The sequence below is a fragment of the Vulpes vulpes genome, chromosome 1 (assembly GCF_048418805.1).
Source record: "Vulpes vulpes isolate BD-2025 chromosome 1, VulVul3, whole genome shotgun sequence".
Taxonomy (NCBI): Eukaryota; Metazoa; Chordata; class Mammalia; order Carnivora; family Canidae; genus Vulpes; species Vulpes vulpes.
In genome coordinates, this window is record NC_132780.1 from 92,460,093 (window position 1) to 92,478,995 (window position 18,903).

Sequence of the window (18,903 nt, forward strand, 5' to 3'; positions counted from 1 at the left end):
ACATTATTTGGGAAGGACTTATAAAATAGCCATGTGTAATGTTCTGGGAAATCCTGAATGGCAAATAAAGTTTGAGTATTAAGTAATTTTGGAAGGCCCCAGACTAAAAGAATGATAAAATACTTGTTGCTGCTGGATTGCACTGGTATACAATGCACAAAGCTTTATTTGAAATAATTTTTTCAGTTGGTAAATGAAATCAGAGAAAATACATGGTAACTTGTACTTTTCAAAAATTATGATTACAAAAAAATGTTGTACCTAAGGTTGATTTTCAAACTCTACACTAGCCAAAACTCTTTAAGTACTAGTGATCTAAAAAATACTTTGTACTGTTACGTTTTTGAACTTAAGGTGAAGTTTTATGGAAGCCTCCAGATCATTACAAGAATTAGCACTGATTTGCGTGTATTGATAGATCAATAGCATAGTGACTTGAAAATGTACCTACTCTTCTCATTTTTAAGTTCAACATAGATTAAAATGACCAGCACCCTGCTGAGATAGTAGATCTTATTGAAAAAAGAAATGATAATGATGTAATGTGATGAAAGTCTTAGCTAACACCATGGTGGTAACCATTCTGCAATATATAAGTATATCAGAGAAACACATTTTATACCTTGAACTTACACGATGTGATCAATATCAGTTGTGTATTATAATAAAACTGAGGGAAAAGAAGAAGAATGATCAGCACCCTGAGGCTTGAGGAACTATGATTAATATAACTTTATAAAGAAAATATATTTTAATCTTTTTCCAAGAACTCATTTACAATATATATTAAGCATTTGAAAATATACGAAGTTGAATTTTGAATTTGGGAAAGTGCAGAACATACACAGACTTAAAATGTGACTTGACAATGAAACTTTTAGCTACTTCAAGAAATAAATTTTAGGTTTCTAAACTACTCTAATTTACGCTCCAAACTGTATATCCTTTATAATTAAAGCTCACTAATTTAGGTTCTGCTCAATCATAAATTATATCATATATTATCATAGACTGACTAGTGCTTAATTTTTTTAATGGTAAGATAGAATTAAAAAGATTTTCAAGGTAAGATAGAATTAAAAAGATTTTCAAGGAAAGATTTCCTATTATATAGGAATAAATTGTCCTATATAATATTAACAGTATGTAATAGAAATAAGATGAATAAATAAAGCACATTTTGCAAGCACATTTTGCATATTTTAAAGATATATTCTTAAAAAGCATTTTTTAAATGGTCTAGCCAAATGTCTCAGTATTTTATATCTTCTTCTGTTCCTTCTCTTGGCCCCCTGCAAATGTACAAATGAGCCCAAATTACTGAGTTTCCTTTTAGTAATTAGACTTTTTTTTAAAGTGAAATCCCTTTTTCAGATGCATTTTGAAATTTTGATTCATTTATAAAAGATAAGCAACTAAAAATTAAGATACCAAAAGACAATCACTAAATCTGAAGCTTAGATTTAATATATCATCTTACAGTTAAGATCTCTAAGGTAAGACATGATTCTTAGCTGTCCTAATCTACTGCCCAAAGACTCTCAATTCTAGTTATGTGTGTGTTTGGTTAAGACCAACTGTTTCATGATCTGCTTTTTCAGTTTCCCAGTTTTTGAATAATCATTGATGTTTAGACCACTTGGAACTAAGATTTGAAAAAACAGAACCACATCTTACATGTTCTTCCTATTTTCAGCTACATAAGACTTAAAATTAATATTCAACTGTTAACTACATAACTGCTGATTTTCCTATCTTCTGTGGACTTTTTCAACTCTGAGACATTTTATGGGTGAGAGTCAGAATTCTAGGTTTGGGTCCCCCAACAATAATGATGATATAATAAAAGAACGTTGGAATTGAGACAAAAGACTATTTGAATCTCATTTTCAGGGAACAAAAATGAAATCTGTATTACTGAATGTGAAAGTCCATGATTCTATAATGATAGTTTTAAAAAGGAGATCAGAACAAATCCATCACTAGCCACAGAACAACTCCTTTGTCCTGCTTGGAGGTGACCAATTTCTCAGATAATTGGAGATTATATAGGGAAGAAATTAGGTACCTTCCCTTCTTTTTAAAGAGATACTATATAACTCATCTAGTTGAGGAGGTAAAGCTCTCCTTAAAGTATGCTACAGACTAAATGTATTATTGCACAGGGAATGTATTCTTCAAAAGAATTCTATTTAATGAAATGGAGGGAATGATAAGCTGACAACGATAGTGACGTTGAAATAATGATTCTGTCAAGGATTTCTATATATGCCCTCCAGGGATCTGACTCTCAGTGATCCAGCCAGCATCCCTAGTTGTGAGATGGCCCAACAGAGCCTCTTCATGCGATGAGCAGGAAATAAGCAGTATCTCCTATAAAACAGTCTAACCAAAAATGTTTAACCAAAATTTTAAGATCTAATGTCCAGCTATTAGGAATCACAGTGGCTGTCAAAAGAAGTCAAATGACACAAGCATGTGACAAATTCATGCCAACGTCCAAGTTAACTGTCACCCTCATCTTACGAACTGGCATACAAGAATAAACCTGAAATTTTATTATAAAACTGTTATTACTATAATTTTGGACTATTGCACATTAGCCCCTATTTAAATGTTTGACGTAATTTGCTGCTAGACCTATCATTGGCTCATTGTTCTGCAAGCACAACAAAATAAAAACAGCTCATTTTCAAATGAAGTTGGTAGAAATGCCCATTTTTAGTGTCTCATTTTACCTGTGCACTTTCTTTCCTTTACATTCGTTGAATTTTTATACTCAGGAGATCATGGATGTTGTTGCATATGTGAGGATAATTTTTTCATCTTACAAAATTTTAAGGGGGCAAAGCCATTGTCTCTAACTTATCACAATATATGAAGGATTCCCAAATGAACTTCTTGAAATACTCAGGGCCTAAGTGTATTATATCATAGAAAGTCGCATAAGGTTTTTTAAAGATTATTTTGTTTTCTTAAAGTATGTTTTCAAAAAAACCCATAATTCTTAGGAAATATAAAATAGAACACCTGTAAAAGATTTTTAGGAGTGCCTGGGTGGCTCAGTCGGTGGAGTGTCTGACTTTTGATTTTGGTTTGGGTCATAATCTCAGGATTGTAGATAGAGTCCCAAACTGGGTTCTGCACTCAGTGAGGAGTCTGCTTGATATTCTCTCTTTTCCTCTCCCTCTGCTGCTCTCTCCCTAGAAAATAAATCTGTTTTTAAAAAGATTTTGTTTAACTCTGTTAATATGGAAAACAGTAAGATGATATGTCCAGTTCAAAGTGCATTTTAGAAGCTAGGGTATTCATTGATGATTTAATAAAGAAATGTTAAGATGACATTTCTGAGTTTGATTTAAATAAATGAATTCAAGCCCAACAAGTCATAAATCTTAGGGATTATCTATTTTACTAGACAAAAACTATTTGCATCTCTATCAAGTTAACAAGTAAACTTCTCTAAGTCTGAGATCTTTAATGAATAGTAAACAATGAAATGAACTTGCTACACTTTCCCTAGATAGTCCTCAAGTCTGGCCTTATGCCCCTGTGACATATTGAATTGACACGTCCCACCTTTTTACCTCAGTCTCAAATCTCAGATAATTTTCCTAATACTTTAATGTTGTGAATGCTAGTGGCACTTAATAAGTCTACAAGGATATATTCCCTTTAGCAAACAAAGGATTACAAATGCAAAAATATTACAAGGCAGAGTAGAGACAAATATTTATAATGAAATGCAAAACACCCAGAAGAAGCAAAATAATGTTGAAGAAGAACAAAGTTGGGGGATTTACATTACCTAACTTTCAAGTCTTGATACAAAGCAACAGTAATCAAGACAGTGTTGTCTGTCAGTTTTCTTATTTCTTTAACTTTATAAGTGTATAATTGTTTTTGCATATAAAATTATTATTGTAGCATTTTACTCTTGCAAAATATATATACTATGTATTTTATACTGCAACTGAGTGATAGTGTAGCATATTTCCCTTTCAAGTAACTAAAGAATCCTTGATATTATAGGGGAAGCAAGGTGGTTACATAACAAGATATTATCACCTTTTAATTTATCCCCATGCAATGAAGGCATACATTAAAATTCTGGAATGATGTACATCAAAGTGACAGTGGCAGTTATCTTTGGATCTTCAAATTAAAGGGACTTTGTTTTTTTTTTTTTACATGAACTTAAGCCCCTTTTATAATTGAAACTTAAAGCTACTTGAATCTGAAAGGAAGAATGAAAGCTTAATTTTGTTTTTTAATTAAAAGTCTGCTCTGCCTGGATGCTGTGTGTTTGTAACGTTGTACTTCCCTGATTATCTTCTAGGAGTGAAGCTGAGTAGCCTCCTTGGTAAAAAGGGAAACTTAGAAAAACTCCAGAGCTACTGGGAAGTTGGATTTTTTCTGGGTGCCAGTGTCTTGGCCAATGATCACATGAGAGTCATCCAAGCATCTGAAAAGCTTTTTAAGCTGAAGACACCCGCATGGTAATAGTAAACAGTTATGTATTTAAACAAGTGTTTAATAAACAATTATTTATCTTATCACTTATTTCCAAATTGTTATATTTGTTGAACTGATGATTAGATGATTTTATTTGCTTCCAGAATGAAATGGAGAATTTAGAGGGAAAACTGATGTTCATAAATCAAATGTGTTGAATATAGATTCTGATGACTGGCTGTAGATGATTTCTGCTTGCCTTTCGCTTAGCCTTTTCATGACACTCACCTACCCGCTAGCCCACGTTGGCCAGTGTTACCCATAGGAGGCCAAAATTGACACCTGCAAATCAAGTTGGTAGATTCACAGATTTCTGTGTCAGCCTCCCATGTTTCTGTCCCAAACATACACCCTTTGTTCTCTTATTGATCTAATCTCAGTTTGAGGATTCTCATTCTTGCTTTTTACTTCTTTATGCTTAAAGCTTATTCATACATTCAAATGTTTCTTATATGTGTGTGTTTTCCTAATTTCAAAATTTTCTTCGAGTGCCCGAAGTCTCATCATAAGGTATATGGTAATTGAAGAGAGGAAAGCATTTAGGACTGCATTTAAGATTATTTTGGAAAACAATGCTAATTTTATTATGCATCACAGGTAATGATTACTAGCTGTAAAGGCTTTAAAAGGTTAACCACGATATCAAGAAAGGCTCAGGTTGGCTCAGAGCCAGGGCCACTGACATGTTTTCATCAGAGGAACCACTGGAGGAGATGCTTACCACAGTAGGTCCCCCTGGCTTCCCAAAAGCTTTCCTCACATTCAAGTCTTCTCATTAGTAAACCCTCCCCAGTGTCACACCGATATTGATCTTTCTAAAATTGATGTCTGATCCTTTCCTGACACTGAAATCCATAAATCGGTGTAGTTTAATGGCTCTTCACAACCTAAGAGATAAAGTCCACCTCTTTGCCTTGGCAAACAAAGTTTGCCTTTAGTCACTCCAGCCTCAGATCTTGTCACACACCCCAATGACACTGTTCTCTAGTCACACTGAACGTGTCAGATTGTGGCTTCATGCATTCATGGCTCGGCATGCACGGAGCATGCCTCTCTCCTGCCACCTTCTCCACCTGGGGACACTCCTAAATCACATCTGCCTACAGACAAGACCCTGCCCTAAAACCTTTTCCTGCATCCAGATGAAAGGACGTGGTGTCATTGTATACATACGTGTGATTAGTTCGTCTCATGAGATCTGCTTTTGTATTTCTGTCATTTTAAAATCGTATTTCTGTCAGTAGGGACTGTATGGCTTTTGTTAGTCGTATTTCTGTAGTTGTAGCCTCATGGATATGTAGGTCACTGTGCTATACCTTTACATTTCTGTCTCATCAGCACTGTATGCTACTTAGGGACGGGGCAGTCCTGTCAGTGAGATGTCTACAGTAGGCATTTAGCAAGGAATGCTATCAATGCATGTGTTACATGCAGCCTAATTTATCATTTATTTTACAATGATCATTCAGATGGTACAGAAGGGGACTGAAGCATAGGTCCAAGAGCTCTGGTTTGAGGTGTTGCAGCTTCTGTTAACAACAGAGAAGACATTATTTTATGCAATAGTAATAACAACTGCAAAATAATGCCTTAAGTTTCCATTCACTTAATGTTAATTTCCATATTTATAGTTTGCAAAGTGCTTGCCTACCCATTATCTCAGAATTATCGTGCTTCTCATTTTTTCCTAGCTGTTTCCTTTGAGGCACCATCTGTCTTGTTAGGTTGGAGGATATTGTATAATATATAAGCTGAGTTGCTTCAAAAGAAAATAATGATCTTTCATGAAGGGTGTATTTTGAAAAGCTTTCTCAAGGAAGCATATTTTAAAACCAGTGCATTAACCACTCCCTTGAAGAGAGGATAGGCGTTATTTTAAAAGGCATGTTTTCAGTAGATGTATCATCCAGTCCAAGCAATTTAAGCTCTCTATGCCTCAGTTTACTCATCTTTAAAATGAGGATAAAACAGCCTATTTTATTGGGGCGCATGGATGACACAGTCAGTTAAGCAACTGACTTTTAGTTTCAGCTCAGGTGGTGATCCCAGGGTCATGAAATCAAGCCCTGCATCCAGCTCTGCACTCAGTGGGGAGTCTGCTTGATATTCTGTCTCCCTCTCGCTCTGCGCCTTCTGCTCATGCTTACACTGTCTATCCCCCACCTCTCAATAAGTAAATAAATCTTTTTAAAAAACAGCCTGCTTCATTGAATTTCTAGAAGATTTAAATGAGACAATATGTGTGAAAGTACATGGCATATAAGAAATAATGAATAATATTGGACCAATCTGAATCTATAAATATTAACGTTATATTTAAATTTGCCCATTATGTGTTTTATATCTTTTCATTTTTAGGTACCTCAAATCTATTGTAGAGACAATTTTGATATATAAGCATTTTGTGAAACTGACTACAGACCAGCCTGTGGCCAAACAGGAGCTCGTGGACTTCTGGATGGATTTCCTGGTCGAAGCCACAAAGACAGATGTTACCGTAGTTAGGTTTCCAGTGAGTACTCTTCATTTAGCTTAACTTTAGGTACATCCCTATTTTGTTTCTTTAATTTAAAGAACATCTTGCACTGTATTTGTAACAGTACTAGTGTTACTTTTTTTTTTTAATGACTTCCCAAAATCAGGGAAGTGATATTTTTATGTTTTTGCCATGGAATTTGATTTCTTTTGAAAAGTTGTGAAGTGTGCTTTCCAAGAAAAGATTGCCTCTTGCTTAGCCTGTTAGTCAACATATTGCTTCAGACCAGACACAAGGTTGCTGTTAATTCATACTACAGTTGTGTTAACATTGTCATCAATGTCAGCACCATTATTGTGGTGAAAAGTGCTGCTGTTCACCTGGGTGTTTATTCCATCTCCACCACTCATTATCCACATGAGTCAGAGTTAGATGTAGTGTCCTAATCATTTCCCCATGAAAAATGACTCAAAGCTTCTGATTTGTAACTCATCTTGGCTAGATATAGATACAGATATATGTATAGTAGAGGCAACACACTTTTAAAAATGTATTCATCTTCTCAAAGCTGGTGCCTTTCCCATCCTGAGAGTTCTCAGAATATCACCCAAAGCAGTATACACTTTAGCACCCAATTCTAGAACCACTGACCCAGTCACTGTATTCACTAATCTGTTCCCACATCCAAGTGATCCCATAAATCTCTATGTGTGAGCTCTCTAGTCCAATCTTCCATACTCAGGTGGTGACAACTCTCAACTCTTTTTATAGAATCTTGTTCTCTAATACTTGTTTATAGGATCATCTGTTTCATTTAATTAAATCTGTTGCTGGCATTAACATGCTTTCTTTACTTTTCCTTCCCAATGAAGCCTTAAGCTCAACAGGATCTTCAGTTGAAAAGCCTTTCAAACTAAAAACACTTTGTTTTCTAGCCTAGATAATGTGTAGCCTAGGAAAATACTTCTCTCAGAGTGAGCTGGCAGTGTGCCTGCAGCTGGTGCTCTGATGGTAGCAAATGCATTAAAAGAAGACAGCACAGAACTATCTGTATTTAGTTGACTGTTGACTTGATTGACTAGAAAATTGGCTATGAAAGGAAACCACTCCTCTTAGCTATTCTGGGCTAATTTAAATTATTTAATATGGATTTGTCTGTCATAATATGATATGTCAAAAATAAAACTAGAAGATATTGAGAGAAGTTAGGAGAATATAGGTTTATACTTAGGTGAGGGAGGCTTTCCTAAGCAAGAAAGGGACCTATAGCCCTAAAGGCAAATGTTGACCAATTTGATTTCATTAAAAATTCTAACTTTTGTTCAGTAAAGAACACCATAAACATGGCAAACGCTAGATAGGGATAAAATATTTAATACTAATGCAGCAAAGTTATCAATTTGCCTAATAATGAAAAAAGAAAAAAAAACAACTACTAATTGGTAAGCAAAAGAAAAAGGAAATGGGCAAATCATGTGGAAAGATAATTAATCTCACTGGGTGGTCCAAAAAATGCAAATTAAAATGAGACACTGTTGTGCCATTGCTGTTTTGCACATGTGCACATAAATCTGTAAGGTAAATTCCCAGAAGTGGAATTAATATTGCCATGTTGCCCTCCATAGGAATTGTATCAATTGACACTCTTACTGGCAACATATGAGACTGACTGCTTTCCTAAAGTCTTTCTCAAAAAGTGTATTTGTCATCTTTGTACTTTAGCTAAACTTACAGATGAAAAAAATGGTACATTGGGATCATTTTAATTAGTATTTCTCTTATTTTGTGTGGGGTTGTGGATATGATTAAGTTTGTGTCTAAAAGACCACCTGATGATTTTAAAAAAAAAAACAGAATTTGTTGCCAAAATTTAAAAAATAAGGAGAGTTCGATCTTCAGTGCTGGCTGTAAATGATATTGGTATTGCCATAAATAACTATAAAATCTGAACAAAATATATAAAATACTGTTTGTAAACATTAAATAAGCAATGATCACAGTGTTGTGATCTTTGGGCAGGGAGGTACTTGAGGTGAGTCCCACCTTCACCTACTTTTTTTTCTCTTAAGGCCTTTTTCTGGCTGCAGCCCAAGGAAGTGGAGCCGTAGCAGGGTGTGGGATTCTCTCTGGCAGAGCAGACAGGGAGAGGTGTTTGGGACTCTAAGACAGCTGGAATATGAGGGGCAAGGTGTTGGAGAAGGGGGAGTTTTGAAGAATGAATCTCAGGATTCTACTTGGGTAATTTACTGGAGTCCTAGAGCAACTTGTAGATAGTGTGAACAAGGGGTAAGCACAGTGTAAGTAAACAGAACTACTGATCCCAGGATTTGACTAAAATTGGGTTTTAGCTGAAACCTATATGGCTTAAGTAAACCTTACCAAGGTAAATCCCCTTGCTATTTAGAAGATCAGGACCAGAAGTGGTAAAGAGCATTCTTTGGAAGGTTGAGAGTTGAGTAGATATCCCAGAGCTTAAACAATTCAGAGATAAGATGTTGGACTTTGGGTTTAGCCAGAATGATGAGACTTTGGTAAACACCCAAACATTTAGAGGAGACATAGAAAAAGCCCATGCCCTGGGAATAAAGGCAAAACTAAAAGACCTACCCTAACAAAGCTGTAATAAAAGTAAGCCTTGATAAGATCAAGATGATGCACTAATAATTTGGCTGCTAGCTAGGGGGCAGGAGTAGAGAAACCTGTGGAAAGATATGGTCCTGAGCCTCTGCATTGTGTCATTCAGACACAATCAAAGATTATTGGACATTTCCATTTTACGGTCTCATCCCCCGCAGCTTTTCCAGAACTACTACCTTCACCATGAAGCTCCATGAGTTTTCCCAATTCAAATTTGGGCTTCTTCAGCATTTTTACTTTTCTAACATTCAAAGATTATTGGACATTCTAAGAAGCAGAAAAAAACTGACAGATAATGAAAAGCTAAAACAGCCAATAGAGGCAGGCCAAGAAGTGATTCACATATTGAAGCTACCAGAGAAGAACTTCAAATAATTACTATGTTAGAGAAGATAGAGGAAAAGATGACAAACTAGATGAAAAGGTAGAATATTTCCACTGAAAAATAGAGCTTATAAAAAAAATAAGTGAAAAATAAGGAGAGTTCACAAAAATCTAGATTTTCAGTTGTTGAGAAATTAAAGGGACTGGCAACTGGTGACTGTCTTCTCCAAAAGCAACAACCTACTAAGTCAACTATCTGCTCCATTCTGGATGTGATTACAGTCCCATCATTCCTGCTTCACTCATCTGCCTTTCCCACTGGGCCTACTCCCTGCGACCATAAGAATTTGCTCCCCATATTCCACCGTGTGGAGAAAGAGGCAGGTTTCTAGTACCTGTGGTACCATGTTAGTCACTAACTCATTGTGTCCATGGAGTAGCAACATTGGCTCATACTTAGAAAGGCCACAGTAGGTCTTGATTGGGGTAATAACATTATCCTTCTTTTAAAGTGGATCTGACTAAAACCAAGATGACTTCTATTAGAAAAGATTTTATTTGATTGTTTCCATTAATTTCACTACTGTATCTGTTCTTACTCTAAGAAATAACAGTGATGCTGGGTAAAAGGAAACAGACAAAAGTTTCTTTGCAAAGTGATTTGAATGGTCCCCTCCTTTATTATTATTATTTGATTCTTTTTTTTTTCACCTCTCTTCTGTGTATATTTCTTTCCTTCCTACATTGAAAAGTTAGGAGACCATCACCCCCTCACCCCAGGTAAGAGGAAGGGGAGTGTGGTGCTTTTATGGACTCTTGTAGGAGCTGAGACATGTACCTATCTTTACTGTCTACCCTGTATACTTTATGGGTCTTACTGCGTTCCTTCCCATTTCAGATACAAGACATAAGCTGTTTATTTTTTAAAAAATGTTTTAGCCGTTGATTTTAATGTGAACCAATACACAAGTTTAGAAACTAAAAGCAAGAATGTTTATACTTTCAAGCGAATTGTCGCTAGCTGGTTTTGTCAGATTCCTCTTCTTTCTTCCTTCTTTCTGTGACCTCCAGAATGCATGCTACAAATTCCTTCCATTTTGTCATTTCAAGGGCAGATCAAAGGGCTTGACAAAGGTTACACAATGATAATTACAACCGATTTTTACTCCCTATCTCGACATTGGAAAACATAGGCCAGACTTTATCTGTTAGAAATATTTGAGACAACAATAAAGACATAATTTAAGAAGAGGGGAGATAACCTGGTGCTGTGCTTTTCTCATGTTAAACTCTATGCCCACATAATTAGGAAACAAGGCATATATTCACCTTTGTCAGTACAGTGACTTGGATGGTATTTTGGAAAAATCTGCCTTTTATTCCCTATTAATTTTCTTTCTTTTTTTTTTTAAACATCACAAATATGTTTTTATTTGTCACCATTAAATGTCTGAATTTTAAACAGATTCTTGGACTGGTGGTTCATATCCATCAGCTCGTTCAACTTTAGCACCGGTCTCATCCCCCGTAGCTTTTCCAGAACTACTACCTTCACCATGAAGCTCCATGAGTTTTCCCAATTCAAACTTGGGCTTCTTCAGCATTTTTACTTTTCTAACAAAAACATCATGGAGTGGATAAATAGACTGACAAGCTTTTTCTGTATCTTTTCCGATGCTGTCTGGAATCAATTTATTGACCACTTCTTTCAAGTCATTTGTTTGCACCTCTCGGGTCATGATTTCCATCATCTTTTTCCGGATTTGGCGGACCTGTTGGTGCTGAGCGTAAGAGGTCTTCCGAATCTGATTATTGCGTTTTTTAGTAAAACCAACACAAAATAGACGAAGCAAATAACCATCGGTAGTCTTTACATCAACATGAGCTTCAATCATGGTCTGCCATTTTTTGACCATGGAGCACATTTTGTCACGGGTAAGATCCATGCCATGGAAATTAGTCAGGCAGTTTTTGCCCTGCACATCCTCAGTGATTAGCTTGAATTTCCTAAATGCAACTTCATCATTCTGCAGATCAGCAAGGCTAACTTCAAAAACGCGACCCTTGAGACCATCAGATGCAATTTTGGTTCCTTGAGTTCTTGTGACTAGTGTTTTTCCAATATTTCTTATATTGAACATAGCTGGCGCTTTCACATCATACCAATCTTTCTTTTTTTTTTTTTAATTTTTATTTATTTATGATAGTCACACACAGACTGATAGGCAGAGACATAGGCAGAGGGAGAAGCAGGCTCCATGCACCGGGAGCCCGACGTGGGACACGATCCCGGGTCTCCAGGATCGCGCCCCGGGCCAAAGGCAGGCGCCAAACCGCTGCGCCACCCAGGGATCCCCTTACCAATCTTTCTTAGAAAATGGATCGACCACTTTCTTCTTGGCTCCCTTTTTGCCGCCTTTCGTAAGGCGCTTGTTCTTGCCGACCGCCATGGCGCTGCCCCCTATTAATTTTCATTTCACAAACACTGGGATACTCAGATTTTATTTTTATTTTTTTTTAAAGATTTTATTTATTTATTTATTCATAGAGACAGAGAGAGAGAGAGAGAGGCAGAGACACAGGCAGAGGGAGAAGCAGGCATCATACAGAGAGCCTGACGTGGGACTCGATCCAGGGTCTCCAGGATCACGCCCTGGGCTGCAGGCGGCGCTAAACCGCTGCGCCACCGGGGCTGCCCATGATACTCAGATTTTAGAACACCAATCCTGCCAAGTTTCAATTGAAAATTTATTTCTATTATTAATCAGTACCACTTCATTCTCTGTTGATTGGAATTTGGACCTAGATTCACCTGGTATCTTCCTAAATCAAAATATCTTCTTCAGTGGGCTCTGACTGTACTTTATTTGTGGTCTGTTCTATCATATTTTCATAACTAGAGCCTGACCACGAATTAAGCCCTTTAAATTTTTTTATACTCAGAAGTAAAGAAAATTTTGTTTCCCTAATCCCCTCTCTGTAGTTCTCTGTCCTCTAAATATATTTTACCATTGTGATAAATATAATGTAAATTCAGTACACTAGGTTTGTAGTGGATGGCCAAGAGTCGGGTTGCTAATCCATGTGCTTTCTTGCTCAAATTGTACTTTAGATTACAGTGTATTATGAGTCCATAATCCCTTGCTGATGGAGTCTTCTGAAGGGTTTTTCTTCCACTTTTATCTGGTCAACTTTCTTGACACAAGATTCTTTCTAAAAGCCAGTTTTCTTGAGTTTTAAGCAATAGGGTAGAAGGAACTATTCTAGTTTCTCTGATAGTTTAGTATCGGTTCTCCTTTCCTTTTTAAATACTCCTACTTAAGACTGCATAGGAAATTTGAGCTAGGTGGGTGCTTTTAAGCATCTGTATAAATAGATAATAGCTGCATCACCTTTAAAATCAGTTCATTCTTAATTTTATTTGCACCTATTATCAGATACTAGTAATAATGCCCTACATCCTTTGAGAGTGTTCTCAACTCACTTATTATATACACCTCGTACATCTCCAAAACAGGAGTAAGCTTTATTTCTCTCTTTCTCTTTCACAAGGCTAAATATATCATTATTGAAGATTCTAGTTTTATTTTGAAGACAATACAAAAAACATTTTTATTATTTCATACAGCTATGTCCATTGCTTTGGCTCATATATAAAACTCTTTCAGTAATCAAAATCATTTCTCAATCCATTTACATAGGTATGAAAACCATACTACCACATCTTGATGAAGGTGTGGCAGGAGAAAACCTAAAATAGTATGTAACACTCTGCATATGGAATCTTTTTTATGTATGGAATTATTTGCTTTACCACGTTTCTGCCTTTTGGGGACACATTTATATTTATAGAAATAGATTTTGCACTAACTGTAAGATGAAAGAAGACCTTAAAAATATATCATTAGAGTAGATTCCCTGGGGATAGCCAAACCAATATAGGGACTTCAAAAAATTCATTTCTAATTTCTTTAGCAAAAAAGGTGGTATATTATTGGAACTTAGGATAATTGTATAATACCGTAAAATGCTCAAAGGACTCAGGGAAGGCAATGGTAGGAGTTAAAATGGATTTAATACTGCGGTGGAACCAGAGGCTCATCCACATCAGTTCCACATCCACATCAGTTCAGTGATGTTATAACAGCTCTAAATGGCTTAAATCTGAAGTCCCTAATATTCATTTCTTTGCCTTTTGTTCTCAAGGTATTAATATTAGAACCAACCAAAATCTATCAGCCTTCATATTTGTCTATCAACAATGAAGTTGAGGAAAAGACCATATCTATTTGGCACGTGCTTCCTGATGACAAGGTAAATCATTAAGACAAGAGCATTCATAGTGAAGGACTTTACTCCCTTCTAGCATTTACATATTCCAGCAAATATCTTCATTAGTTATGAAGAAATAGTTTACTGTGTATATCTGTCATGGCATAAATATATCCCGTGATAATGAAATTTATTAAATTTGGTTTATGAATTTTACTCATTTAGTAAAGTATGTCTGAAATTATTCAGATTTTTATTGTAGATGGCAAAACCATCCAAAGTTTGCTTAAAATTAAAAGATTTCTCTGTTTTGAAATTCATGCTATACATTAAATTATGTGTCGGAGAACTGAGACTTAAAATATATGACTTAAAAGATGCATATCTTCATTCTAGGAAGCCTATCAGAATAAGGCCACTCTAGTCTTACATGAGCAAGATCATAATTATCATTTTATGACACTGTTGGGTTATCTAAGCAGCTGCTCAATTTCAGATTAGCCACTGGCTCTGGGTGCCATCACAGTATCAGTGGGGCTGTGCTGCCCTGGTTTTCAAGGGGTCTTAAATGCTCTTATTTCCCCTTCTAGCAGTCATTTGGATAACCCTTTCCACTTCTGTACCTTATCAGTTTTAATGCAACTACAAATCCTACTATTTTTTTAAACAGAAAAATTTCAAGACCTAATTTCAATCCATAGGGTAAACCACAGAAATGAGAGAAGTTTTGTGGCAAAGTAGTTTTGTGAGAGTTGTGGTAATTTTTTTCCAAAATACTTTTATAATTTCCCTTAACAATTACCCATGAACTCAGGAAATATTTATGGAGCACTTACTCTGTGACAGGTGCTCCCAAGCACTGTGTTAGGTACTAGGGAAACAGATGAATGCAAAATAATAAAAATTCCTACTGTCAACTCAGGCAATAAATAAATAAAATATAGAAGTATGTTAAAGGGGAAAATATGGCAGAACGAGGGAATTGGGAAGTACATTTGGAGGCATGGGGTTGCAATTTTTAAAAATATCAGTGTCAGTTTTTTAAAATGTCTTTGAGTTATTGTCAATCCTGGGTTCAAATCCGATCTCTGCCCTTGGCACTATGACTTCCCTCATTGCGTGTCCTCATCTGTAAACACTGAAATAAATATTTGGTCTTCATCCATTTCTGGCACAGATTTCCTAAAGCCCTTAGAATTTCCTAAGTGCTCAAAGCCATAAAAGTGGTTTTTTTTGTTATCTTAATAAGGTGACCTGTGGACCTAACCTAAGGATGAGGCCTGGTTGCCAAGAAAACCATCTGTGGGATTAGAGGATTAGAACTTTTAGTCCCACCCCTTGGTAGGGAGAGGTCGAATCAATCTCTAGTGGCCAATGGGTTTCATCAATCATACTTCTGTCATGAAGCCCTCATAAAAATCCAAAAAGAATGAGGCTCAAAGAGCTTCCAGGTAGGTGAGTAAGTGGAGATTTGGAGAGAATGGCAGCCTTAGAGAGAGAGGTCATGGAAGCTCTTAGCCCTTTCTCCATACCTTACCCTATGCATCTCATTCATCTGGCTGTGTACTGAGTCATATCATTTTGTAACAAACCAGTAATCTAGTAAGTAAAATGTTTTTCCATGTTTTATGTGCCACTCTAGCAAATTAGTCTAACACAAGGAGGGGGTCCTTAGAACCCTGATCTGTAGCCTGCATGACAGCATAACTCCAGGTGGAATTGTCTAGAGACAAAATCAAGAATAACTAATGTAACTATATACATGTTGTTAACATTGTTTTAAATTATACAATATTTTATTTACATTATTTTATTTTTTTTAAATTTTTATTTATTTATGATAGTCACAGAGAGAGAGAGAGAGAGAGGCAGAGACACAGGCAGAGGGAGGAGAAGCAGGCTCCATGCACCGGGAGCCCGACGTGGGATTCGATCCCGGGTCTCCAGGATCGCGCCCTGGGCCAAAGGCAGGCGCCAAACCGCTGCGCCACCCAGGGATCCCTATTTACAGTATTTTAAAGTATATGCATATATGTTCTCACAAGCAGAAGTAATCATCCAGGGCAGCCTGGGTGGCTCAGTGGTTAAGTGCCACCTTCAGCCTGGAGTCCTGAGATGGAGTCCCACATCAGGCTCCCTGCATGGATGTATCTGCCTGTATCTCTGCCTCTCTCTCTCTCTCTCTCATGAATAAATAAAATCTTTTTTTTTTTTTTTTTAAAGTAATCATCCAGTTGAAACTACAAAATCTAAGAGGTTAGGAAACATGAACATTATTTGGGAGAGGAAATTTTCAAAAGCTTGATTGGAAAGAGCAAGGTTATCCAAGGACACTTGGAAACAGAATGGGGCTAAAGGAATTAGCAATTAGCAGGGCCAGGAAAATGAGTGGACAGCCAGAAGACAGAAAAAGAACAAAAAGTAAGACAGAGATTTTTTGGAAAATAAATGCTATTTCCAGCTAGTTGTCTGGAAGTTCTTTGTTGAATAAAATTAGCCTTATATTGACTCCCTTATGTTTTGTGACAGTTGTAGAGATAATTTTTATATTATGCTGAGAAATAAATATATGAAGATAGGAAAGAGTGCATTAAGAGTTACAGATTTAGGCTGTGAGTTGTCCAGTTTCCACTTTTACCATCTTTTGATCAAAAAGAATTACATTTGCATTGTCCCCACTGTGCTAAAAATTCTCCTTGTTCAAAAATTTAAGCTTTCTTAAATCAATTTCCATTTTGAATGTTACATCAGTTTCTTAACAAACCCTAATTCTGTCCACAGCATGTTCATTACCACTGTCTTCCTTTCTACTGTTTGAAATAGAAGTGATACCCTTGGAATGAGGACAAGCAATTAAAATAAGATAACCTGGCTAATATTATGCTAGTTTAAAGCAACTATAATAACTATAAAGTAACAGATAAATAGCAGAGGTATTGGTCTGATGTTAAACAAGAAATGGATTCTTGTCATAGAATGTTTTTTTTTAAGATTTTCTTTTTGATTAAAAAAAAGATTTTCTTTTTGAGAGAAAGAACACGTGTGTGCGAGTGGGAATTGGGGGTTGGGGGAAGGGGCAGAGGGAGAGGAAGAGAGAGAATCCCAGGCAGACTCCCAGCTGAGCCCTGAGCCCTCAGGACCCAATCTAAGAACCCTGATCTGGAGACCATGACTTGAGCCAAAATCAAGAGTCACAGGCTCAACTGACTGAGCCACCCAGGCACCCCTGTCATAGAATGTTTTACATTTTTTTCTAAGAATAGAAGAGTGTTGCTTTGCATTTATCACATTTATTTCTTTACTCCCTCCTTCTCTCAGGATTTTCATTCTAAAATGTGGAATGAACAGTTATATGAGCTAGTATACACTTTATATTGCAACTATCAAAACTTTAAGATCATTATACCAATTCCTAAGAGTCCAGGGGCTCTTAGAGAGTTACTTTACCTTAAGGCCAAAATAAATTGAAATCCTAATCTCTTAACAGTTCTCCCTTTTTTCAATGGATGGTTGCTGCTTCAAGTCAGGTTAGCACTTGAAGAAAATCTGCATGTGCACAGGAAAGAAAATTTTAGATTGAGGAAGAGAAACATTATTTCTAAGATATTTTAAGTGGTTGTTACTTAGAATCCCTTCCTTTTTTGGAGTCTGAGCACTCCTGGCCTATCTGGTGGTCTCTCAGGGAAAAGTAGCAGGCAGCAGGGTCCCAGTGGAATATGAAGGTCTGATCTCCTGCCAGCTCCAGCCATGGCCACTCCGAGAAGATCCAGGAAATTTGTGAGGGGAATATGTTTGCCTCAGATTCTAGATTTTTGACGATATGATAGTCTCATCCATCAATGATGCTTTTAGCTATAAAACTCCCAGCTAAAAATGGCTTAATTGATAAAGAAATGTTATCTTACATAACAGGAACTTCTGACGGGGGCAGGGGGTTCATCCTGGGGGTAATTCAGTGGTTGAACAGTGTCCGAATTCTGAGTTGGCTTCTCTTTATGCTCTTGGTTTTTCTCTCATTGTCTTAAATAGTAGCTCCAAGCATCAGTTCACACACACAGAATCCAAAGGAAAAGGGTCGGGCCCTCTCCTTGGTAGCATAAATTGCATCATGTGTTCATGCCTAAAGCAATCACTAGGAAGGAGAATGGACGAAGTAATTCGCCAATTTGGACCAATATCCCCCATCCCAAACCATTGCTACCTGAACTCGAACAAAGTTCAGTTTTTGTTAGCAAAGAAGAAAAGTGTGTCTGTCCATTGTCTGGGGAACTGCAGGTCTCCCAATGTATAACTCCTGCCACCGTAGCTCAGTATTAACTCCTAGTCCCTACTGTTGTCCTAGCTGGGGCATGGGATCCGTGAGACTAACCAGTTCCTACAACATCCTGCTTGTGCTGAGTAAATTAGCTTAAGTGTCGGTTTGGGGCTTGTTGAGACTAATTATTCCAGCTCTGCCTCTGGCAATCCCTTTACCCAGATTCCCAGACAGGCCCCAGGAACCTCTTATCCCACCAGTTGGCTTTGTAGCTCGCCAGCGCCTCCACGTGGTGAGTCCCAGTAGCAAGGGAGTTAGGGAGATGGGCCTTATTCCAGATGACTCCATCTTGGGTCCTGGGCTTCACAGCACTAAAATAAAACATTCACTGGCAGCACTTGCAACCTTTCAGGAACCTAACATT

At 36.9% G+C, this 18,903-nt stretch overlaps 2 protein-coding genes across 4 annotated transcripts in view; one reads left to right on the top strand and one right to left on the bottom strand.

The window, feature by feature from the left end:
* MAP3K5 (mitogen-activated protein kinase kinase kinase 5) overlaps window positions 1-18,903 on the top strand; it is a 196,082-nt gene that overhangs the window by 104,425 nt on the left and 72,754 nt on the right. For all 3 annotated transcript variants that reach the window (XM_072720083.1, XM_072720089.1, XM_072720092.1), the window contains 3 exons: window positions 4,340-4,499; window positions 6,874-7,027; window positions 14,159-14,266. In XM_072720083.1, coding sequence (XP_072576184.1) covers window positions 4,340-4,499; window positions 6,874-7,027; window positions 14,159-14,266 — 422 coding nt within the window. The remainder of the gene's footprint in view (window positions 1-4,339; window positions 4,500-6,873; window positions 7,028-14,158; window positions 14,267-18,903) is intronic.
* On the bottom strand, window positions 8,785-12,402 carry LOC112919467 (small ribosomal subunit protein eS1). Its single transcript, XM_072720260.1, is given in 2 exon segments — window positions 8,785-12,123; window positions 12,298-12,402. Coding segments are annotated over 2 exon segments (819 nt in total). The 3' UTR covers window positions 8,785-11,409.